A 26,677-nucleotide genomic window follows, 5' to 3' on the forward strand; every position below is an offset into this window, starting at 1 on the left:
ATAGCAGTTACCCAGCTGATTCCCTTAGGTTTATATATATAACTCTTATTCTTTACATATAGATATTTAGTTTTATTTTTTTTAATGTTTGTTTTTGAGAAGGAGAGTGAGTGAGTGGGCGAGGGGCAGAGAAAGAAGGAGACAGAGAAGACTCTGTGCTGTCAGTACAGAGCCCAGTGAAGGGCTCCAAGTCATGAACCCTGAGATCATAACCTGAGTGGAAATCAGATGCTCAACGGACTGAGCCACCCAGGTGCCCCTAGGTATTTAGTTTTAAATTGGCCTATATTTTGATTAAAAAGCCATGGGAATTTTTCAAATATATGGTTTTTTTCCTAGTATAAAATATGTGTAAATTGAAGAGTGTTTTTTATATACCCTGATTCTTTTGCTTCCTTTCAAATTAAATGAACTCATTCAGATCATCTCCTACATATTTCTCATCTAAAATATCCCTTTGTGGCAAGAAGATTTAAAAACATTGAATAAGTCTACAGAAAGCTTTATTTTGGGGTATGGAGTAGGAAGAAGGGAAGAGGAGCAAAATAAAATTATGAGCAATCAGATTTCAACTTCATATTGCATTGACTGTGTTTCAAACTATTGTACAAGGGGAGTGATTATATTATATGTGGCTCAGACATTTAGTTTAATAGCTCAAAGACTCATTCATAAAATTTTGAAACTTCATGAATCTACATTTTAAATTATTCATTATCTTGCACACATCTTAGTGTGTTCTTTAAAATTTATTGTTCAGAACTGTTACTTATTATCTTTCACGGACACGAATTCTAACAGTAAAGAGTTTCAAAATAAACTTAAGTGACTTTATAATCCATTAATTTTCTTATAAAAATTGTATCTTCAAAAGAACATTTCTTATATTTTATAAAACTGTTGACCTCCAAAAAGGCCACTAGATGTCAGTTCTGATCTACAATCCAACAGGAATGAATCATGTCTTACAAGTGATTCCACTGCATTAATATAAAAGTCAATGAAAAATATTTGCTGTGCTTTTACTCTTCCACAGGTGCATGAGCATTTAAATTTTCAAGATGGTGATAATACGGATTTTGAGGACCAAAACACAGAAGAATTCCTTTTACAAGATACTTTCAATTTTCTCTTCTCTAATGAATCTTCACTTCCCATGTTTTCTGAGATATTTCAGGGACTTTATATATCAGGTGTTTTTAAGGTAAGTGCATATTCTTGTAGTGACAAATATTTCTTTCAAGTCATTCTTTGGAAGGTGCCATTTTCTTTATTGTGCAGTTAAGCAAATTGATAATTCATTTGAAACTAATTGGTATCCATTATATTACATCTCTTAATATTTTTCTGGCCTAAAGACTAATATTATTTTACGTCAACTAAGTATGAGTGACTGATTCTGATGCAGTTATGGGTTAAAATAAGGCAATTCCTAATTCCTAAGGAATGTTTGTGGATATTATGAATAATACATATTCTATGTTATTTAGAATTCTTTAAGAGGAATAGAGAGAATAAGAGAACTTTTTGGAGCCAGTCTAGAATAGCAGTAAGTGCTCTAGATTGACACCAAGGCACTGGAGTTATAATACTAATTTTTAAAGAATTCACATCTGGTTAACATCTTTGCTTAGATTTCTGATGATTAGGATGTAGTGCTTCGTAGTAGCATTGGTTAATTTTTAAATGACATGTTAATATAACTTTTCTTGATGGATCAAAAAATCTGTACAGATTACTAAGTACAGCATTATTCTCTATACGTCTTTCTGTTTTAAAACCTGTATTCAGAAAACTTGGCAGAGTAGAACATGGAAATTCTCACAAACAACGTTCTTGCTCTGTGGAGAGTTGTTTGTGAGAGATAGAACATAACTTTACAGACTGCTGTTTCCCTGAGATTTTATTAATTCTCCTTCTAGTTCCCTATTTTCCTTCACTAGTGAGTAGATTGTCATTAAAACCGTTAGAACCACTTCACCCAGAAGGAATGGAAAATATTTGCAACTTCTCCTCTCTGGGATGCATCAGGAAAAAAATAGATGTGAGGGGAAAATGGGGCAGGGGGACCATTTATCAGAATCCACAAACTCCAAAACTGTAATTTGGAAGAGATTCACATGTTCATTTGCTGCTCTGATCTCTGGTACTTTGAGGGCTGAAGAGGGCTCTTCCTGCGTTCCCAAATTGTCACACACCGTCTACCCTATAGGGCTCATCTCCCCAGGCTTACTACCAAAGCGCTATTGAGCAATTTCATTCAGCATCTCTTTATCAAATATGAAATTTTCTTAGAGTCAGACACTGTTGTGACAAGCTGAAGCTACTATGTATTATTTAGCATTAATTAGCTCAGCTGTTTGTAGAGTTCAAACTTTGGTGTATAAAGTGGGAAGCAATTGGGCTAAACATGGTTTGACTTGGTAACAATTGCTTAAGATTTGTTCCCCTCCCCCATTATAGGACGAAAACTATCAAAAGGAACCAAATCAATGCCTGTCTTTAGAGGAGATGCACTCAATTATGACTTTCATAAAGGAACTTGGGAGTTTGGGGCCATTCCAACTGGTAAAACAAAAGTGACATTTGATTCCTCATGATCACTGAGATTATAGTAGATCAGCCATAAGCTATTTGATTTTCACTTGATGAAGATATTTCGTTAAGAACCAGAAACCTTTGTAAGCTTCTTTCTTCTCTTCAGAGATCTAAATATTAAAATGAGCAGAATCCATTTTCTTTAGGACTTTGCAAATAATACATGGCTTATTCAAGCTAAAGGATATGAGATCGGCATATGGCAGTTCTTAAGGAAAAATGTCCACGTTTTTCTAGAGAAGTTTTGCTTTTAGCTTTGGGACATTTATGTTTGACAAAAATTTCTTTCTGCTCATTGTGCCCTTTTTGTTCGTGTAAAATCAAATATTACGGAATATGACCACATCTTAGAAAACTACCTAAATCTTAATTTGTTGCAACTCTATAGCAAACCTCAAAGAAAGAAAATGTAAATAGTTATGATAACCATTACTGGTTTCAGCCTAAAAAAATCAATGACATTTTATTGTCTTTTCTGTGCATTTCTTTGGGTTCTGTTAATGTATTGGTCAATATCAAGATAATTTAGTACATATACATTCAGTACTTGCTTTTTCTCTAGTTCTGTCACTTGTCTAGGTAGACTACAATGGATTTATATTTTTCTACCTAAGGTTTGTTTATACAAAACATCTTTTTAAAACAGCATTTTTAAAAGTCCACTGATAGTTTGTTATTAATCTGTATGCATCAACATTTATTTTTTACTTAAAAAGACATGTATTCACATTATACTTATCTGAGTTATAACTAATTTACTAAGTTAATTAGTGAATGTTTGGCACTTGTTTTTATAATTTGGACTCATTTTATTTTTTCCAAATTTTTCTTTAAATTCTAGTTAACATACAGTGCAATATTAGTTTCAGGAGTAGAATTTAATGATTCATCACTTACATACAACAATCATTGCTCATCAAAATAGACTCATATTTTAGAGGATTCAAAGTAAGCTTTTGCCCCAAAGATAATTTAATTGGTAGATTATTTTAATTAATTTAAACATACCCATACTACATTTGTGACAGTTGGATCAAAACTCTACAAATATAAAGAAAGAGGTCTCATTCTTCAGGAATTCATAATTTAAGATATTGTGAATGTAGTGAACATCACTCAGCACAGACTACAGAATTATTTCGCAGGAGAAAGAGCAAATCCTAATTTCCTGACTCTCGGTGTCAAAAGAGGATGACTAGATTTTTTTTTGTAGGATTAATATCTCTCACCCTGACAAAGTTCACTTGTAATCCAAAGCAATTTCTCCTCATTCTTCCTACAGCCTGACTCAGTCTGTCATCCACCTGTTCTCAGATATCTTTAGGAAGGAGACGTCCATTTCCGTTCAATGAAAAGAGAAAGAAAACTCATCCTATTTAGAAATATGATCAACAAAATTTGTTCCTTATAAAAAGTGACATTTACCTTGACAACTGCACAGAAAATTATATTATGATACTGACCAATGGATTTTAAATAAATATCTGATTTTTAAAAACAGCTGAATAAAATACAAAGACTTTTCTAGTAATAACACCTTTTAAATTATTTTCCATAACTTATTCAGATATTCTCATTTTGACTGTTTCTTTTCAGCTCTTCCCATCTACTGCTCCTGGGATTCAGTCTTTGATGCGTGAATTTTATGATATGGCAAATCCTATAGGACAACCTGGTTCAGTCCTGACTCAGTACTGGTCTCTTTTAAATGTATTTGAACAATTTCAGCTCCTGAATAAAAACGCACAGCTACACCCACTGGAATGGTAAGATAGCCACAAATTTGAATTGTGCAATCCAAAAATTCTCTGAAGATTGATTTCAAAAGATTTTGCCTGCATTAAGGAAAGCAACAAAAAGAAATGTGTCCAAAAATTTGTGCTCTGGAAAATAAGCTTCTGTAAAGCCTTGAAACCATAACAATTCTAGTGGTCTTCAAACACTGTAATAAGAACACATCCAACAGTTTTTCAAACCAACAGGACTTGACTCTAAAGAGTAATGTTTAAAATGAAAACCTTCAAATTTGTTTCATTCTGTGATATATATCCTTGAATTACAGGCGTATCAGACGGAAAGACTTGGGTGACTTTTTTCTTTTCTTTTTTTTTTTTTTTTTTTTTTAATGAACCATCAGTCAGCGTGGAGCCCAAGATGGTGTGAACATTTATTTAAAGAGTTTTTGAGGCATGGCTTTAAAGTGGGCAGAATGTATCCAAATTTATAAATATGTCTGTCCCTGCCAGAAGAGTAGAACTTTTCTTTTTTTTTTAGAAGATCGAATCTCGGGAAGCCTGGGTGCCTCAGTCGGTTGAGTATCCGACGTCGGCTCAGGTCACATACTCACACCCCCACGTCAGGCTCTGTGCTGACAGTGCAGAGCCTGGAGCTTGCTTTAGTTCTGTGTCTCCCTTTCTCTCTGCGCCTCCACTGCGCGCTCTCTCTCGCTCTCTCTCTCTCTCTCTCTCAAAAATAAATAACCATTGAAAAATTAAAGAAAAAAAAGAAGGTAGAATCTCAGAGGGAAACATTTGGCCTCCCCCTTCCACTTTCATTCTAATGAAAGGTAGTAATGAGCAGATGGAAGAAAGGATAGGCCAGGTGAACACATTAACATCTCCTGTAATTATTGAAAATGGACAGTGCCTAACACACTGGCTAAGTCTGCTTTTCTTTTATAGGATGGAATTCAGGGAATATTTGACTTTTCTACTGCCAGGAAAACAGAAGCAAACCTAAAACCTCCTAGAGAGATGAAAGATGAAATGGCCAGGCTATAACCACTTATGTCTCTTGCAGTTACCCTCAGGAAGGAATGGCTTTGGTTCTCCTGAGTGCTGCTTCCTTTCCCTCTACCTCAGGAGATAATGAAAGCAGATCCACAATAATTTTTTCTTAATTAAAAAATGTAAATACTCATATATTTGATGAATTCTTAGCACATTACTCAGGATCAGAACTCACTTTAATTGTCATAACGTTATGAAGTTGGCCTTATTCCCTAAATGCCCGAAGTAGTAAGCCAAACAGGAAGTTTATTTGTTTGTTTGAAAAGTAGGTTTTAAATAATAGAGCTCAGTGCCTGTTTCTCTGTTCTTTGCACTCACTCAAGGAATCCAAGTCTGTCTCATTCATCATTATCAGTTGGGAGGAGCAAACTTGATTTAGCTACTGTTTTTAACTTTGACTAAATTCCCTTGAGATATGCAAGCATTGGAAAATTTGTTTCTCAGCAAGTTTTTCTCAAGAGTCACATGTAGTGTAAGGTTAAGTAAGGGGCTTATCTTAAATTTAACTGTAACCCTAACGCTAACCCTAACCCTAACCCTAACCCTAACCCTAACCCTAACCCTAACCCTAACCCTAACTGATTCCCTTTAAATAAAGGAATGTATTAGTGGTCAGTGTTGAAAGTGATCAGTGTAGAAAGAGTCAGGGCTTTTTTGAATCAGACAGACATGGATTCAAATATCCCAACCCTAGAGTTTATTAATTACAGCAGCTAAAGTTTTGACCCCTCTGAGACTCAATCTCCACATCTATAAAATATGGATTATACTACCTACCACATATTATTTTACAAGAATTGAATAAGATAATTTCCACGTACCACATGGTGTCTTGTATGCTGCAGGGCAAGTAGCTAATAAATATTAATATTGACTTTTCATGTTTCTCTGCTATCCAAAGGTCACTTTAGGATCTACAGTAGAGGAAATATTTTTCTTTCTTTTATAGGAAAAGTAAGACAAGTTCAAAAGATTTATCTAACTTAAACACAGAAATTAAACTTCAGATCTTTATCAAAAAGCAATTAGGTAAATCACCTGAGAACACTTCAAGAAATAAAACTCAATTCTAATTATCTTCAAATTTACCTGGGAGCATATGTATATGTAATTATCATCCATGCTGTATTACAAGGAGGATGCATATTATACATATTTTCCAGACAAGGAAACCAGGATGAAAAGGTGGATCGTTTGTTCAAGCCACACAGGTAAGAGAAATAGAGGAGAGATTAGGACCCTGGCCTCATGTCCACGGTCCAGTCTTTATTCCAGTTCATCCTGCAGAAGGGAGGTCAGGTGTAGTCATTTGTCATTGTTCTTATCTTCACAATAGTCACCTCCAGCTTTTTCTACTTCTGGCCAGTTTTACATACCTATGCTACCTGTAGGGATTAATGACTTCATGATTCCTTTTTTTAAAGATTATTTATTATTTTGAAAGAGAGAGAGAGAACAGCACATACACATGCGCCAGCAGGGGAGGGGCAGAGAGGGGAAGAGAGAGAATCCCAAGCAGGCTCCATGCTATCAGTGCAGGGCTGGTGTGGGGCTTGATCTCACAAACCATGAGATTATGACCTGAGCCAAAATCAAGAGTCGGATGCTTGAGCGACTAAGCCACCCAGGCACCCCTCACGCTTCCTTTCAAATAAAGATCATTTGCTTAGAGCAACAAGGTGAGAAGAGATAAAGTCAGAAAAGCAAGAGTTAGAAAAAGTGATAATTATTTATGTGTGCGCCCTGAGGCTTAGAATCCAGAGGTCCCAACAGAATTAGTGTAAATCTGAGCAAAGTGAAAATGTTGCTTACTATCAATATTTGTGTACTATCTGTTAATTCTCACTTTACTAGAAATACAGTTACTTTGCTATCATCATACACTTTCCATGAAAAATCCACATTTTTAAAACAAATAATTTATTCACAAAATTGCATAAGGAATCACTGCAGGATGCTTTAACATACAAAGCATCTCATCCCATTAAGATACTAATTCAGTGTACGTGCATTTCAGGGTTGTATCTTTTATGAGCTTCACTTAGAGTTTTTGCTTCTATGAATTCAGAGCTATTTTTTTTTTTTTTAATTTGGCCTGGCACTCAGTCAACCTTCAACTAAACATATCTAACCCCACGCTTGCTTTATGTTTCTTCATTCCTTGGGAGGAAGGAAATATTTTAAAGTAAGTCCTAGACATTATTATTTTTCACCCCTAATTACTTCACTGTATGTACCAAGGGAAAAAAAAAACACCTTTACAAAGTAAACTGAAATAAAATTATCACACCTTCCAACATTTGCAATACTTTTAATTCCCTGATTCTTCGTAATTTGCTGATGTTTGTATTTTGAAGGAACTGAATATGCCTTATTCATCTCTTCTCTACCACAGTGCCCAGCACAATATCTGGGACAATAAATATTTATAAAATGTAATTTAACACAGGGCATTTGATTTCATTCTCATCCCTGTGAAGTAAGGCCAGGGCTGTTATCTCTGTTCTGCTGCAGGAGAAATGGAGAATCACAGCTCAGCCCGGGAAAGTAGTCTCCATCATCAGGACCAGCAATTTTTCTGCTGCAGTTTAGATTATTTGGTACCAAACTTGAGGATTTAGAGGGGTATCTGGCTAGGCATCTAGTTATACAACAGAAAACCGAGGCAAACACACTAGATAGAACTAACCCTTACTGTTAAGCGTAGTTAGTGTTTAAGGATAGAAGATGCAGGAAGACATAGGTCATTTTCTGCATAGTACGCTTCTGTTTCTTAGGTTATATGCATGTTCTCCTGAGTCTATGTCTCAGGGCTCCAAGCTTCTCACTTCAAGACTGTGTAATTTTTTCCAAACAAATTCCAGTAAGAATGTGTGTTCCCAAATTCACTTCTGTTGGACCCAGGCTATCAGAGATCGCTCACTTTTGGACTGAAGAGTGACTTTTTGCCCTGGTTTTCTTCAAATGTACTTCTGCTGATTGGAGATGATGAGATTTCCACCCACCTCACTTGAGGCGAGATTGCCAGCTTTGAGGAGTGAAATCCAGAAAGTGTTTCTTTGTGTTCATCAAAATATCTGTGCCCACACAGGACAAAAAAAAAAAAAAAAAAATAGTGTGTTCAATGTAATTTCCACGAATTGTGTTCATTTCATTGATCTAGATTTGTTTGGCATTGCATTTGCAGGGCTTCTTTCACAGAGGATGAGAACATTGAAAAACCACAAGTGCCATTTGATGCAATTGAAAATAAAAAAGGTAAAAAGATATGGTCTCGCTGATTCCAACATGAAAATAAGTATTGCGTGGCTCAAAAAATACATAAGAAAGTGTTTCGCTTCGTTAGCAATAAAAAATGGAAGTTAAACTAGGAAATACGATTTGCCTTCAAATTTGAAACGATTTTGCCTCTTAAAGATAATAGAGCTGGGGAAAGTGTAGGGAAGTAAGCATTCTCATGCTACGTGTGCTAGTTAAACTGAGCAACCTCCCTTAAGGACCATAACAACATATAAGAAAATCCTTAGAAGTTATTCTTGCATCACAGAAATTTCACTCCTAGATATTCAATTTAAGCAAATAATTAAGAATGTACACAGAAGTTTAGTTACATGAGTTATTAATAAATAAAAAAATAGAAACTTCTATTTTCTACAGTTACTTCTAAAATTACTTATAATACAATTACTTCTGTAATAATACTGGATTGGATAAATAAATTAAGTTATAGATTTCCAACAAAATATGATAAAGCCATTCCAATATTGCAGAAGAGTTATTTATGACATGAAAGATGTTTATGGTATATCATTAAATGAAAGATTGGCTACAAGCAACTTGGGCCTCAGGGAAAACTAATGGTGATTGTAATTTTCTCTCCTGGACTTATCTTTATGTTCTAATTTTTTCCTTCTAAAGAACATCTGAGCTTTTTGTCATACAAAAAGAAAATGTTTCTAACTTTAAGAATAAAAGATGAAGGGGCGCCTGGGTGGCGCAGTCGGTTAAGCGCCCGACTTCAGCCAGGTCACGATCTCGCGGTCCGTGAGTTCGAGCCCCGTGTCGGGCTCTGGGCTGATGGCTCGGAGCCTGGAGCCTGTTTCCGATTCTGTGTCTCCCTCTCTCTCTGCCCCTCCCCTGTTCATGCTCTGTCTCTCTCTGTCCCAAAAATAAATAAACGTTGAAAAAAAAAATTTAAAAAAAAATTTAAAAAAAAAGAATAAAAGATGAAAAGAAGTACTACATGTCTGCAATTTTTTAGAAATCAAAATTTTCCTAGTACAAATCAAGGTTTAATACAATACAGTGGTTCTCAACATGTGTGGCCCCTAGACCAGAAGAAACATCAACATCACCTGGGAAATTTAGATGATTCATATCTGCTGAATCAGAATCCTACTTTTCTGGGTATGAGACCCAGCACTCTGTATTTTTCTTAAGTGTTTATTTATTTTGAGTGTTATTTTATTTTTTGAGGGAGAGGGAATCCAAGCCGAGGGGAGGGACAGAACGAGAGGAGGGCAGAGGATCAAAAGCAGGTTCCGTGCTGACAGCAGAGAGCCTGATGTGGGGCTCTAACTTGCAAACCGCGAGATCATGCCTGAGTTCAGGTGCTTAACCCATAGAGCCACCCAGGCACCCCAGCACTCTGTATTTTAAGAAGCCCTTCAGTTGATTCTGAGGCATGCTAAAGTTTGAGAAAGACTGATTCAATAGAATGAAGTGGTAAGCCCAGTGAAGAACTGATTATAAACTGCTACTCTCTTTCTGGTTCCCACCATTTTTTCTCTTTAAATGAATAATTTAAGCATTCTGAGTACGTTTATTCATTCCTTTGTTCCATCAGTATTTACTAAGGAGTTTTTTATAGAGATGTTTGGTTCGATTCAGAAACTTAAGAGTAAATGTCAGTGGAATCAACTGGATAGAATTTCTGTAATTCTAATGATTTGGGATATTAAAGTCATAAAATCATAGAACTAGAAGGAATCTCAGTAGATCACCTTCAGGCAATGGAGACATTTAGACCATTCATTTTTCTCCCCTAATATTTTCCTATTTGGAAAACTCATTCTTCTGAGATTTGAACCGAGTAACTTCTTTTATTTTACATAGCTTTCAGTTTAACTAAGAAGTGCTTTCTGATGTAATAAGTTAAGTAATAAAATATGTGTTTTACTAAGTTGTGCTGTTTGAGATTAATGAATATGTATTCTTTTTGTTTTGATTAATAGTTTTCATTTTAAATTAACTTTTCTTTTTTTAGCTTCTGTTCCACGAATTATGAGTGAAACCAAAGAAGTTCATTGTAGTAATGGTGAGTTCCAATTAAAGTCTTTCAGTGGCATAACCAATAGTGAGGCACAGCCCTGTGTTGAAGAAATCGTCATTTTCTCATAGTTGGACACGTATAGACTACAATATTAATATTGCAGTAAAATAAATAAATAAACAAATAATAAAATATTAAGAACGTTTTTAGAAGTTTCTGAATAAGTTGTTATCCGTCCCTTTTGCATAAGAAGAGCATTTTTATATCTGTTTTTGAACATGAAATATTATGCTCATGTGTTTGTTTAAGGACAGTGACTTTCAAACTCATTTTGAGGAGTCCTTAGGGTATTAAGGCTTTGCCTTGGAGACTGTTCAAGTGGAAACACTTAAGCTTATCTGCTTTATACATTGATTTTTAGGGCTCTCACCACCCCACAGGGATTCCTTTTCTGTCAGATTATTGACATAATGGATAATACTTGAGTTGAATTTTCTTTATTAGAATTGAGAATTTTTAAGCTGCTTTTTAACTTATTTTCTTAAAATTCGTGATTTTTTTAAACCAAAGTATAATCAAGAAAAATAGTATATATATTATAGTAATACATTTCAAGTGTTATATAGATTTTAGGATGTAAAAATAATTTTGTTCACTCTGGTCAGCATTATTCCAGTGACCTTGCCAATATATCTAGAGAATATATAGAGAGAAATATAGAAAGAGAGAATATACAGAGAATAGGATATATATAGAATAGAATAGAGAGAGAGAGAATGAATCTAATTGATCTTTCCAGGATCACAGGACTGTTAAATACCTGAGCTGGATCAAAGCTGGGTCTTCCAATTCTTTGTTTAAAGCTCATGAGTTATCTTAATACTTTATAATAATATGATAGAATAATAAGAGTTTACTGAGCAGGTTTGCTTTTTGAATATATATATTGCTATTTGAATATATATATATATATATAGTGCTAAAACATGCACTTAGAAAATTTAGCCTTTCACAAATAAAAAATCTATTCCAGGAAAACATAAAATCTGGAAAAAAATAAAATTTATAGATTAAAGTTTAATTTATTATAAATAAAAGTCTTCCAATTTAATAAAATCTAATTTGTATCTTCTATAATACGATTTAATTCATTATGTTTTAACACTATCATTAAAATTGGGGTAGACTGAGAGGTTATATAATAGTATGGCATAATAGAATCAACAAATACATTCAATTAAAAAAGCAACATTTTAAATAAAATTTTGCTGATCAGGAAAAAAGAACAGATATCACTTATGCCCTTCCCTCCCTGCACTTGCCATCCAATCTCTTCTAGAAAAATACATGCAACTTTGGGAGACTGGTGCCTAGCTATAGTGGGTAAAGTACTAGGGAGAAAACCAGGAGCAAGACTAGAATGCACATTTGGGGGTGGCTGGGTGGCTCAGTAGGTTAAGCTTCCGGCTTCAGCTCAGGTTATGATGTCATGGCTCACGAGTTCGAGCCCCTCATCGGGCTCTCTGTTGTCAGCATGGAGCCATCCTCGAATCCTCTGTCCCTGCAACCCCCTCTCTGCCCCTCTCCCACTTGCTCTCCCTCTCTTCCGCTCTCTCTCGAAAATGAATAAACATTAAAAAATTAGGAATGCATATTCGTCAAGTGCTAGGTTCTGGGGTAGATGCAGCATCAGGAAAGCCACTTCACCTCTTTGGTATTCTATTTTATAATTTATAAAATGAAACAACTGTATGGGGATAATCTCTTTTTTTTTTTTTTTCCAGTTCCCAAGTAACGTGTTCTGGAGGAGGTGAACGTGTTAGATAAGCTCTTTAGCTTAGTTCATGTTTTTATGTTGATAAAAACTAGTCCTACCTGGGTCCGCATAATTAATCTTCCCACTTTTATGGTATAATTTAAGGTTTAAAAAATAACTTGATGATGCCTCAGAACAGGTGGGATTATCCTTCAGAGTCTAGGCTGTTCTCGTGTTTAATATGAGTTATGATTATCCCTCAAGAGGGCAATAAAACTCTGTGGTTAAAAGGATTCATTAAACACAACCAAAACTTCAAACAGCTTTCCCAAATATGCTTGCCAAAGAGGCTAAGCAGCCTGCTACCGCCATAGCTGGCACTGGGTTCTCCGTGGATCTAGGTGAGCTGGCCTGAGGCGTGCTGGCCCCGGGCTGGGAAGGATGCCAGTGAAACTCCAGGTGTATCAGCAGCACTGATGATTCAGGTGAAGATCAAGTCGAGATAAATCAGCCTTTAAGCAGGGGTTTAGGTTGGAGCACTCCAGCCGGAGGTGGAGAGATTCTGATGAAACCAAAAACAAGCACTTGCTAGAATCCTGCTTACGAGAATTCCTTACACATTTGGTCTCGTGTAGGGCTGAGTTGCGGTGTTATAATGGGCAAGCCCCACTGGAAACTTTCACTGTTAAGTGAAAGTGTGAACTGCAGGGAAATCAACTCTCAGTGACTGATTTATAAAAATATATCATCTGAAGTTAAAGTACGTCCTCTGTGGTTACTGTTTTGAAAAAATAAAGCTTCGGGGCGCCTGGGTGGTGCAGTCGGTTAAGCGTCCGACTTCAGCCAGGTCACGATCTCACGGTCCGTGAGTTCGAGCCCCGCATCAGGCTCTGGGCTGATGGCTCGGAGCCTGGAGCCTGTTTCCGATTCTGTGTCTCCCTCTCTCTCTGCCCCTCCCCCGTTCATGCTCTGTCTCTCTCTGTCCCAAAAATAAAAACGTTGAAAAAAAAATTAAAAAAAAAAAAAAAAAAAAAAGAAAAAATAAAGCTTCTACTTGGTTATTCATTTAGCTGGTTTTGAACATAAAAGAGTAATGCCAGTGTTTATGTATTCCCTTTTCTACTTAGGAAATGGTCCTCCCAAAAGCACATTTTATATCTCTGGACTCCAGCCTGCTTAAAGTGTTATGTTAGGTTCACAGTCTCCATTTGAGTCAGATCTCACGACCAACAATAGCCTGTTTTTTACTGTGCTTATCTCAGTGCCTTGAACACAGAATGTGCTGGGGGTGGGGGGAATCTTTGAAAAAAAAGAATGCATTATTAATAAGTGGTTGAATTCAAATAAAAACTTATGGTCCTTTTTAGGATGAGATCTAATAATATAATCTTGCCCTCATTCTTTCATTGGTTTCTCTTTTGTTATAGAAATTTCAAAAGTTGACATGATCATCAAAATTATAGATGCAGTCCACCTACGTTTTTCAGCCAGATCAAATATTTGGTAACAAGTAAAATCAATAAAGTCGGTAGTTTCCCCAATTATTTAACCAAATTGACTAGTCATTTATTTTTTATTAAGACTTTTCCCTACAATGAAATTACAATGTATCTATTGTATTATTATTTATTCCTAATTTGTACCTGAGGAGTTTTTTTCTTTCAAAATCTGGGAAAACTATACAATGTGGGTCAGAAGTACGTAGGTTTTTTTTTTTTCAATTTCATTTTTCGTTTTCATTCTCATTAGTGCCTGATGGAAGTTGTACTGAGACACAGGCCTCAGAACTGGAGTCCAGACACCCAGAAGGTTGGCGGTTTCCACTGCCACGGATTTGGTGGTACATCCCCGTGTCTGCCAAAGAAATATAAAAAATTCGGCATCCTTAAGTCACAAAATGCAGGATATAACGGGGATGTAACGAGAGAGGAAGACAAGGAAGAGATTGTGAAATGCCTTGTCTGCTTTATTAGGAGCTTGGACTAAATTTGGGAGATAATGAGAAACCATTAAAGAATTGAAGCTGACCCAGAACTGATTGTAGAAAAATCATTGTGATAACTGTATACAGAGAGGGGAAGAGGTACAGCTGATGAGATAATCTACTTGCTTTAAGTTCGGTGGATAGCTTCCTGCAACGAATTCCATGTTCCCTTTTTCTGTTGCCATGTTGTTAACCGTCATTGAACATCTTATTTAAAAGGCAAAAGATACTTTCATTTTACCGATTTCTATAAAATTTCTCATTTACTGGAATTTTGTGAACTACTGAAAAGTATTTATGGAGCAAAATACTTATTAATATTTCTTTGAAAAATGTTTGCTAAACTTCTTTTGAGTAATTTACTTATCCCAAACATGACGCAATATAATTTAGCAGTGGCTGGTGTGTGTGCCTACAAATGTATTTTTCTTTTACTCCTCAAGATCCTTTTGTAAAAAATCGGGCTATCGCATGGAAACATATTTTTCAAATGACTTAGAATCAGTGGTATGAAGTAATATGCTAGGTTCCATGACAAGATTGAATAGAGTATGCCATTTCCTTCTCATACTTGAGGGTACTTCCTTATGCTGAGGTGACCTGGGTGGAGTAGGGAGGGGGGTCTCAGGATGTCCTGCTGATGTTTTTGTATCTAAATGTTTGCTGTAATATTGGATTTCACATTCTTCACTCCACCCTACTGCCTGTAAGCTACTATATCAATTCAATGGCAGTTTAATGACTCTCCCTATTAAGAAATTTTCCTCATTCCCTGCTGACGCCCTTCTGTTACCACCTCAGAGTCATCGTCCCCATTCACCAGTTGCTTGATACATGCAGTAAATGTCATGAACGTGTTATCAATCCACTGGTGAGACATTTTCCCGCCTTCTCTCTGCCTTCAAACGTATAAGGACTGAGCAAAAACTAGCAACTGTCTAATGCCAGCTAAAGTCAACAGCTGTGTATAAGGCAAATTGTACAAAATCTGACAAATAGAAAATTCAGCTGAAGCCACAAATCAAATATGACCAGAGTGCCAAGCAGAAAATCAGCACTGATCACTAAGTCAATGACTAAGGTTGTTCAAAGGATAATCATAAATGAGTTTTCAACATTTATCCATTTCACAGTTGTCTTTTTTTTGTTTGTTTTTTTGTTTTGCTGTTATTTTTTCTTTTAACAGATGACACACAATGTTATATCAAACAGATCCTCACACATCCACATTTGGAACTGAATCCTGAATTTAACCCAAAGATCAAAGATTATTACTCTGAAGTTCCATTTGACGTGGTAACAGTGACAATTGGAGCAGAGACTTCTAATTGTCAGTGCAAGGTGTACCTGCACGATCGGGCAGGAACAAGGTACGGGGGGATGTTGACCAGGGCTGAGTGGAGACATAATAATGGGAAGCAGATATTTGAAGCATCCTTTGAAGATTTAGAAAATCTGAAGCGTAAGATCAGTTGGAGAGATCACCAGGGTGTGAAATCCTTTACCTTTCAGGTGTCATGTGGTTAAAAAGAACACATCAGTGCTCTACTGATCTTTTAGCAATATTTGTACCTAATCTTTGTAACAATGTTGAGCAAGAGAGGATCTTGTTATGTGAAATATTAAAGAGACTCATCAAGGGTAGCTTCCTTCTACCCTAACCCCACTCCTCAAGATTTTGAATATTCAGGGATTGAATAAAATTTTCATGACAATTTATGAACATGCTAACACTAACTTTCCCAGTCTCGTGGAATTTTTTTCTATTGACCCTTTTGAGAATCACTGACTCTTTTGTTTACAATTTTGAACAGCAGGTAGAACTTTGTTACATGCCATGTCCAAGGCAAGGAAGATACTCATGTTCCCGTGCTGTAGGGAAAGAAATACACTGGGCATCCTGGGAGCTAAGAGAGTCCAGTAGCAAGAAAAGAGGATTCAAGTCAGACCAACCTGGGTTCCAGCCCTGACCGTACCATGGGACTTTGGGCATAGAGTTGTTTTGAGTATTAAATCAGATAATGTATGACCCTGAGAAGTGGTTAATAAATATGAGTTTCCTTCTCTGTTGTTGACAGAGGACCTGAATTGCTCTACAAGATAACTGTTGGCATACCAAAGTACTATGAAACATAATGAAAACTTTTTTCATATTTTAAGTTTCTTATGAAGTTGTATAGACCTTATCTACTTTTGTATGCAAACTAGGCATGTAATGAATATTGATATATAAATCCATTTGGGCTGAATAAATATTACTCTCTCTCTCTGTCTCTCTCCAGCTTTGCCAACTACCCTCTGGGCTTGGGAATGAACAAAATCTCAATGTTTGTGGCAGATGAGTCTCCAGCACAGGGTGAGACCCTGATCACATACAAGCTCACCATCTACAGAGAAGATCGTCCAAGTCTGCCCTTGTTTGAGGACTTCTCAGCATGCGGGTTTGTGCAGGTAAGTGAATTCTACATTTGCACTTGGGTTGAATTGGGAGTGATCTGTTAACCCAGGTGCAAAATGCCAAGTGAAAATTGTTAGGAAAAAATGTATGCTTTTCAAATCCAAACTGGTCTCATTTTAAAAGAGAAAGGGCCCCAGCCAGGTATTTAAGATACCTTGCTGCCAGTGGTTTTCTTTCTAGTGTGGTGGCTCCTCCCTACACGTACTGTGTTCAGTGGACTCGTTGTGGTTAATATTGAAAAAAAAATGTCTGAGTGCTCACACTTAGTTATAAAATTGCTTTTACATTTCCATTTTAAATTGTGCTGTGTTTCTTGGATTTGTACCTGAACCTACTCTGAAATTTTAAACTAGATTCAGTGGAGTTTATTTTAAAGAATTAGAGGAAAATCTGTGAAGCTATTTTATGGAAGGGATACCAGATGAATGAAATGAAGTTTGCTTGAGTATATATATTTTTCCTGCACGTCCTGCATCTTAATCATTCCTAAAGGCCGTAGTTTCTCTTGTGAGCAGCACATACCGTTATGTAGCCCTGTTGATGTTGGACGGTGACTTCTATCCAGAGACTTTATCTATTTTGGTGGTTCTTTCCTCTGTTTCTTCCTTTTGTTAGGATTCTAGGTATAACCTACCACATTTCCTCGCATCATATACCCTCACTGGAGATCCTTCCGGAGAAGTAGTAATTGATACTCTTATCAGATCTCCTAATTCACTTAGAAAGTATAATTGCAAATATGTCGTGTCTCAATGACTGACAGCCTGTTGGGTCCACTGAAGCACAGAGGATTAACAAAGGAGAGAAGTAGCTGACTGAGACTCAGTGAGTAGGATGAGTACCATGTTGCCTTAAATGTAGTGGCCAGATAAGTGTTCTCTCCCCCTCTACCCATTCTTTGTCAGAGTGTATTTTATCCTTCCGCTCATCTGGCCTGCCCACTCATCCCCAAACATGCTTCCAAATCTAGATGGTGGTCACATATATAACCAGGTGGTACATAAATAAATAAAAAATCTAACTATGAACTTAAGATCGGTGCAATTTGTTGTATATAAAGTATATCTAAATGTATCTTGCTATACACAAATTACGTATGCTGAATGTAAGTTATACATCTAAGAGCGAAGCATTAGTGGGGAAGTATGTATTATCTTCCAAGACATGCATCTCTTTTCAAATATTATATTCATCAAAAATAAGTTAATTACCATGCAGCTTCCTTAGACAATGGATTATATTAGGAATTTGTTACTATGATAGGAAGAAAAATATTAGAAAATTCTTGTGGGATGTATCCTACAGATGATTGCAGAAAAGTATTTTAGTCATTTATAAGAATCCTTTCCAGAAGGTTTTAATTTAAAGTTTATGTGTGGTCCCATAGCAGTACTATATTTTATAACATGGAAAAGTGTCTAATAAGCACTAGTATTTTTTTAGCCTTCCTTTTACAAACTGTCAAACGACTAAAGAGATAATGAATGAATAATAAGGATTGATTTAGACATTTATTGAGGCATGTGTGGCCTCAGGAACTTGGAGAAGTCAATGGCAGAGGTAAGATTTTCTCACCCTAGGCTCCAGTGATAGTTCTAATCCAGAGACCTTTCCCTTATTTCTACTTTATGCTTAATCTCATTAGAGTCTTGAACTTTCACTGCAAACTGGCACCATAATGATGTTCAGAATACAAAGAGTAAGGGATACAATTTTTGAACTCCTATTAATTCTCAGCTATTCCAGAGTTTCCAAATTAATAAACACATATACATTATGAGACTCATGAACTTTTGTTATTCTAAATTATTCTTTTTCTTTTTTATCAAGAACCATAGTGCCTTCTCTATATTCTCATGTTGAAGTCTAGAGTCCAAACTATTGCATATTAAATGGTAGACCATTGTGTTTGAATCCCTAAAGCTTGCAGGTACCAAAAGAAAGGAAATGAGCTAAACTTCAATTATATTTTGTTGGTTAAGGGGAAAAATTACATTTCTTCTTTATATATCAAATTAGATTTTGTCCTAATGGGTGCCATTATTAACTTTTAAACAAGCATAAGAGGTGATCTACCTTAAAATATCCAAAAAAGAGTATCCAGTTTGTGGTTAATCAAGCCTCCTAATTTCTCCTTCTAACACTCTCTCACCTTCTGGATATCGACTATTCATTTTAGCTTTTCACCAAAAGACTAAAAGTGAGGAGAAGGCAAATAGAAGGCATACTAGTCAATTAAAAAATCAATCACTTTGACATTTTGGTGAATAATAAGATAATTTAATTAATTTGTTAATAGACATTTTAAATCATTTATATGATCAAATACTGTTAAATACCTGCTTGGCCATAATTAACTGCTTGAGTTTAGTGTCTATTTCTAATTATATTGCCAGTTGGAATTTGTATATGGTTGCCATAGAGGCAACTCATAGTTTAGTTATTACCAGTGAAGGAGAAAGGGCTAATTTACACAACTGATGGAAAACAACTAGATTTGGTCTGAAGTTTTTCAACCTTGCCAATATTGTGGCCAGGTAATGCTTCATTTTGGGGAGCTATCTTGAGCACAGTAGAATGTTTAGCAGCATCCCTGGCTTCTATCCATTACATTTCGGAAGCATACCCTCTCCAAGCTGTGACAACCAAAAATGTCTCCAGACATTGCCAAATGTCCCCTAGGGGACAAAATTGACCCCAGTTGAGAACCACTGATATATACCAATAACAGGCCTACTTTTCTACTTTCCACTTATAAATCTAGTAAATCTGTAGTGGATTTACTCCAAGTATGAATAGGTTAGAGGTAATCCTTCAACGTTGAATGTTGAAGACTCACTCTTATCTTTTTTCATCCTTGTATTTTTTAATCATTTCTGTAGTTGGTAATACTGTGACAGCTCTTTATTCTTCTCATTAATTTGCCATCTTTCCTGCCTAATGTAATTATAATCAGAAATATGCATTCAATTATAGAAAACATGATTCTTAATGAAACATAAAAAAGTCATATAACATACCTAGACTGTTATTTCATTTTGATTTACCCATAAATAGCATAATGTTTTGCTGTTAGGAAGAAGGATTTAGAAAGTAATAAACTGTTATTATGGCTGGAATATGTCATGCTTTGGAATTAATAAAATATATTTATGTTCTAAGGAAATTAAAACACATATGGGGAAATATTTCTTTTAATATCTCTTTCCAAATCAAAAATTTTTGACATGGATAACAATACAGCATCCACAGAAATTGATTTGTATAAATGATCTATGGGCTCATACACATTTTGCCCCCAAAGTGTTGTGCCAGAATAGAGCCATAAATAAAATCTACAGAAAGGCCATAGAGCAGAAGTGTAGGAGACTACATTTCAAGGATCCATTTGTTGGAAACAGCTTTCATTTTAAAATAAATTACAATTAATAAAGGGAAAATACCAAGGAAAGAAAAAATTTCAGCTTTTGAAAAGGATTTGTCCAGTATTTAGCTATAGATTTAAAACTGACATTTGCTGCCTTATTGAAAAAATTAATTAGTGATCTATATGGTGAACTATTAAATGATGTGTAAATGACTCCAGTTACAGCATTTGGAAATACTTTATAATTTTCCCATCTATATTTGCACTTATTCTCGACACAACGGTTACAAAACAGCTCATGTGATAATTGTCTAATATTTTAGCAAATACCCATAATAAAAGAATAGAAGAGCATTTATCAGTGACCACTTAAAATGCCTTTGTTCATTTCCAAAGTTGTAATAACTATTAAATACTCATTTTAGTGATTTTTAGTTACCTTGCCTACCCCAGGACACCAGAAAAAAGTGATTCAGTTTTTCAACAATAGAGCCTGTGTTGTAGTAAAAGACTCCCAACTAGCAACTGTTTAATAATTTTTCTGCTATGCTCTTTGTTCTTACAAATGTGTCATGTACTGTAGGAGATACAATAGCAGCAGAGGTAGGAACAATGCAATATTTATAGAACTTTTATTATATGCCAGACACGATGCTAAGCACTTTACCTTTTTATGTTATTTAATGTTTTCCACAACCTTAAATGCAGGTGACAATTGCCGCAGCCTTTGACAGATGGAGAACATAAGACTTTAAAACATACAGGGTACATGGGTGGCTCAGTTGGTTAAGCATCTGACTTCGGCTCAGGTCATGATCTCATGGCTTGTGAGTTCAAGCCCCACGTAGGGCTCTGTGCTGACAGCCTGGAGCCTGCTTCAGACTCTCTCTCTCTCTCTCTCTCTCTCTCTCTCTCTCTCTCTCTGCCCCTCCCCCACTCACGCTCTGTCTCTCAAAAATAAACATTAAAAAAAAGTTTAAATAAATAAATAAAACATATGTAATTAGTAGCAAAGGCGGTGTTTGAATACAGGTCTGACAGACTTCAAACTGATCCCCTTAATCATTACTCTGGAATGCAGAATCTGAAACTTTTATTATACTTATAATCTAATTAACCTCTTTAGGAAACTCATTCGGCCAGAATGTAACCTGTTAAAATTTAGTTAGCTAAAATTTGTTTTCATGGTCATATACAATGATAATTTTTATGATGTTCTAGAATCATTGCAAAATTCTGAGGTCTTCATAATCTCTATTTTGATGAGAAATGTTATGGAATCAGAATCTTCCCTTCCATAGAGTATCTATTGGAAACATTTTAGAGCTAACACCTAATATTTTACGAGACACCATATATATCCTGGTATCAGTATCAGTCTATCTTTATTGGTCCCAGTATTTAAATCAGGTCTAATATTTTACATATTGGAATTAGTCAGACTCCTATTATTTCTACTAATTGTTAAAATGCTTTCCAATTCATAGGCTTTATATATATATATATATATATATATATATATATATATATAATGCCTGATTACACATTAAAGCAGTTAACAGTTAATCATTTTTACTATTTGACACAACTCACTACTTTATTGTTTCTATTTAAAACATCCACAATACATTTTTGCAGCACTTAAAAAGCCCTTTGTCCACATAAACTTTATCCTAGTGAGAAGAATGTATTGTGGAGCTGACAATTTGACAATATTTCAATGATACATTCACCAGTGTGAAAGGACCTTACTTTCATACTCTTACTTACACAAACCTCACACAAACAGATAAGATTCTATAAGTGATTTTTATTATCTACCTCACCCCACTCCTTCTAAGAGAAAAATTAAGTCTTAGGCTATTTTTATATTTTTATATTCATTTATAAAGTTATGTATTTATTTATATTTATATTAATTTATATATTTATATTTAATTTTAAGGGTTTTCTATTTTGGTGATATGTCTCAAAGGTATTAAGAACAGGCCCTTCAAGGGTCAGTTTCCACCTTCAGTGATTTGTCATGATAGCTCTCTGCCTTATTTAATGAGTGAAAATTAATAGGTTCCTGAATCCGTGAATAAATACTACATTTAGTACTCACACATGTAGAAGAGAATGTCTTCATTGTAAATGTCAGAGTTTTCTCTTGTGCTGTGAACAGGATGAAAGTCCCTTTTGTCCGTCAAAATTATTTTATAGAGCAAATTTTGCATCTTAGCAAATTATGTCAGGCCATTTTCCTAACCTAGTGGTTAAAAGCCATAGGGGCACCTGGCTGGCTCAGTCAGTAGAGCATGTGACTCTTGATCTCAGGGTCATGAGTTCAAGCCCTGTGCTGAGCATGGAGCCTACTTTAAAAAAATCATAAGTTAAAAGCCATGGACTCCAAGGCTTATGACCATAATTGCTATCAGGGAAGCCTGGGTTTCAGTCCCACCTCTGGTTCTAACTAGCCTAATTTGCTGTATCTCCTAATGCAAAGCATATAAGCTCTCTAAACCTCAGTGTCCTTATTTTTAAGAATAAAACTAGTAATGGAACCTATCTTATAGAATAGTTCAAAGTATTCAACTAGATGACAAATGCAAAGTTTTATCACAAGCCTCGTACATGATTAAGTACTCAGTCAGCATTGAATTAGCATCTTCATCATGATCGTGACTAGCATCATCATCATCATGAAAACTCTTTTTGCTCAGAAGCACCTCTAGGACTTACCTGCAGTTATATAGAGAAGGAGAAGAAGAAGAAAGAAAGATAGAGAATAGCAAAAGAAGTAGAAGCCAATAATAGCGAGGATACTAGAATTTGAAAGGAATCAGGACAGGAAGAACTGTTTGGGAAGTAGAAAGGAGAATGAGTTACCTGAGCTGATCCACACAGTTGTATTCCAGACGTTCATGAGTCCTAGGCACCTTTGCCTTCATGGACCCCTTCTTTCATGAAAAAAATACTTAAAATTATATTTTTCAACTGTGTTGGTATACTCACATGAATACATACATACACACTTTGAAGAGTTGTTTTTTTCTTCTAATTAGACAGGATATTAAAATAGTTTCTTGGGCTCCTAAAATTAGTACTATGTGCTGTAGGCATGGTTCCCATTATGCATAATAGAGAAGTTGGCCCACTTTCCTTCTTCACTCTAAAAGATGTATAGCAGAGGCATCCATAGCATTATCAATGACCCAGGCTGTAGGGATTCTTTCAAGTTAAATGCTCTTGACTTAAACTTAGCCCTTTGCAGGTGTTTTAGGTTCTGTGCAGGGACTGAGAACACCTTTACCAGGATTCTTCAAGAGCCTATGTAGCAGCAAGGGGAGTGAAATGTTATTTCCATGAGCCGTTCGCACACACCCAGACATTTTTACTGCAGTAGCCCCCTCAGTGGCCAGTAAGCATTCACATACATCCTAGGCTTGGGAGTTTTTATTTAGCATTCAGCTTTTTTAAAAAGCAAGTGAAGATGGAGAGGGCTGTGTTCTTTAGTTCATGATCTGTTTGAGTGCTTATATAAATTATCTTTCTGAGTTGGTGAAAAAGAGCTATGTTAAACACTCACCTCATGAGTTAATATAACTTATGGTCAGATAAATTACCACTTAAATAAAAACTTTTGCCCAGCACATCTGTTCTCCATGTTTCTTTCTCCAAGTCACATCTGCTTCCTTTGCAAGAAGAAACAAACTTCTACTATCATTAGTGCAGCCGCACCAATACAGTGTGGAAGAGAATGAGATCTTCTTGGCTTCAGCATCCAGAAGTTTCTCTGAGTACAATCTTCTGTATATGTACACTCATTTTTGTTTGAAGTTAACGAATTAGTCTTCTGATTTCAAAACTTCACAGGGAAACAGAAAAGAACGCTGGCAGGTCTTTAAATAAAATATTCTGTTAGAGTAACCAGATTTCAAATGTGACATTTGAAACTTTGAAGGAAGCTGTGGCTAAAAGCGAAGCAGATAAATGGGGTTTCTTTTTTGATAACTCCGAATCCTAATACCCACTTCTTTGTGGGCTTTCATTGCTCCAAAGGGCCCCTTGAGCTTTTATCTGTTTCTCCATTTCTTCCCCATTTCTGAAGTCCAAACTAACTCTAGCAAAGGTACACAGCAAGATAGTGAGGATGGTGGCAAGAGAGGGGAGAGAGCTTGGGTCCTGGATTAGGCATTTAATAGGTTCTTCTGTCCCTACCAAACCAAGCCTAGAATATGACTTACATTAAAAAAAATTTTTTTTTTTGGCCCCATCAAACAACAGAGTTTGGCTACGTATAAGACAACTTAAGGGCACCAGGGTGGCTCAGTCGGCTAAGCGTCTGACTCTTGATTTCGGCTCGGGTCATGATCTCAGGGTCGTCGTGGGATGGGGCCCGTGTTGGGCTCCACTCTGGGCATGGATCCTGCTTGAGATTCTCTTTCTCCCTCTTCTTCTCTCAGAAAGTGGTTATAAGTTGTAGGTAATGGTGGTCCTGGAAACATGGGGAAAATTAATAATATGTCACTTGGACTCTTTATACTGTCATTAGTCAAAGCCATTGATGTGCTTTCTCTCATCAAGCTATAACAAATTGTTTTTTGTTCAAAGAAAGGTTGGCCCAAAGGCTTAATTAGGTAATGCAAACAAAATTTCTACATGCGTCTGACCAACTGTAACATTTCCTTCAGTAGGTATGTGTTGTAGGAACAAGAATGAGGGATGGGGTATTCCTTGCAGACAGTTTCACCGATTGCAGAACTACAAGTTAGTTTGACATATGTTCCCTGAAGGCAGAATTAGGACACTCTACAGCCTGACATATTTAACTTCTTTGGAAAATGATGCTAATTTGTCTTTTTTTTTCCTTTTTCATCCACATCCTTTTTTTAGGCAGGACTAATGAGTTTAAAACATTGAACATGACCTCATTCTTCAAAGCAGACCAGGTCTCTCCACCCCAGTGGCCCCCCATCTCTTTAGGATCTCATTCTTCAGCAATGTGGGGCAGACTTTCACTGACATTCCTGGGCTTTTACCTCGTCCAACCACCCCCTCCCCTGACCCAAATGCTTGAGAATGATTTTTCCAGACCTCATAGGTTATTTTAAAGTTAAATTACTGATAAAGTTAAGAGACCCAGATTTCAAAGGTTTAAGAATCACCAAGGAAGGGAAAATTTTTCTTTGAAGTGGAGTAACTTCTCTTAAATACTTTGATCAAAATATTATTTGTGCTGTCTGAATTTGATTCACAGCTCACCACTTACGTGTTGGAGAACTTGGACCAGTTTCTCATCTGTCAGGTAGGGATATAATACTACTGATCCCATAGAGTGGTTTTAAGGAAAAACTGAGTTAATATAATTAGAATTTGGAATAATGCTGGTGCTACAGACAGAGCTCAAAATACAAGTTTGCCAAACATAAATAGACAAATAAAATGTCTTCAGGTTGGTATAAGAGGAAAGTTTAAAATAGGCTTTTTAAAAAACTGAGGTCTAATAAACTGAATTGGAGATTTTTAAATTCCTTATATTTAAGTTTAGATTTAATAAGATATAAAAACATGAAGGGCTTTGCAGAGCAACCACCTGTACTAAATTATACAATAAATTTTATGGTAAATGGAATAAAATGAAACTTCCAGAATTCAATGTAAAATTCGTCCTGAACGTGTTTTAAAATTGATAGTTGCACAACTAATTTTGTATGCCATCATATTGGCAGTCTCATAGACTGAGAACTAGAGAGTTACTTCACAAAAAGAGGAGAAGTATTTCTTTGCCAAATGCTGGGACATCCTTCACAGATATTATCTGGCGGATTACTTTAAAGGTGAGAAGATCAGTGTTCCTGCGCCATTTTTATAATGAGCAGCCAAGGACAAAGATGTATGATACCTAAATGTCATCAGACGGAAGGTATAACTATAATGTAATTTAATTTTTTAGTGTGTATAATTTTTTTTTAAAAAGTACTGTCACTTTTGAAAGCCATCACTTCAAATGACAATAAACGTATTCACACCTGATAATAATCTAAATGAGAAAATATGTCCCATCATGTAAATCCACATCATAATTTCAACCCAAACTGCGAAACTCTCCCCGACTTGTTTAAAATCAGAGTTTGCTCCAAATGCTAATACATCTTCACAGATTAGAGATTTGTCACTTTTGAGATTATTTAAAATGCGTAGTATCTAACATTTTTGTAGGCCTTACTGTGTGCCAGGTCCTATTCTAATTGCTTTACATTCATTAGCTCTGTTCTCAGCACAACGTAAAACACTGACAAGACAGATACTTTGATAATGCCCAATGATTTCACAGGTGGAGAAATGCCCACAGGCACAATTACAAGTAGCAGAGCCCGTTTTGGAACCCAGGCAGCCTGGTCCCAGAGCTTTGCAACCTACGAGCAATGGGTTTTGCTACTCATAAGCTCTGCTGTTAGCCGCTATATT

At 35.9% G+C, this 26,677-nt stretch overlaps 1 protein-coding gene across 3 annotated transcripts in view; it reads left to right on the forward strand.

Annotated features, from left to right (window-relative positions):
- CPED1 (cadherin like and PC-esterase domain containing 1) overlaps positions 1-26,677 on the forward strand; it is a 268,942-nt gene that overhangs the window by 126,507 nt on the left and 115,758 nt on the right. For 2 of the 3 annotated variants that reach the window (XM_030308304.1, XM_030308306.1), the window contains 8 exons: positions 1,037-1,204; positions 2,464-2,568; positions 4,195-4,364; positions 8,575-8,645; positions 10,654-10,704; positions 15,586-15,769; positions 16,682-16,850; positions 25,467-25,514. In XM_030308304.1, the coding sequence (XP_030164164.1) occupies positions 1,037-1,204; positions 2,464-2,568; positions 4,195-4,364; positions 8,575-8,645; positions 10,654-10,704; positions 15,586-15,769; positions 16,682-16,850; positions 25,467-25,514 (966 nt within the window). The remainder of the gene's footprint in view (positions 1-1,036; positions 1,205-2,463; positions 2,569-4,194; positions 4,365-8,574; positions 8,646-10,653; positions 10,705-15,585; positions 15,770-16,681; positions 16,851-25,466; positions 25,515-26,677) is intronic. The other variant, XM_030308305.1, reaches the window with a different exon arrangement.

The sequence above is a fragment of the Lynx canadensis genome, chromosome A2 (genome assembly GCF_007474595.2).
Source record: "Lynx canadensis isolate LIC74 chromosome A2, mLynCan4.pri.v2, whole genome shotgun sequence".
Lineage (NCBI taxonomy): Eukaryota > Metazoa > Chordata > Mammalia > Carnivora > Felidae > Lynx > Lynx canadensis.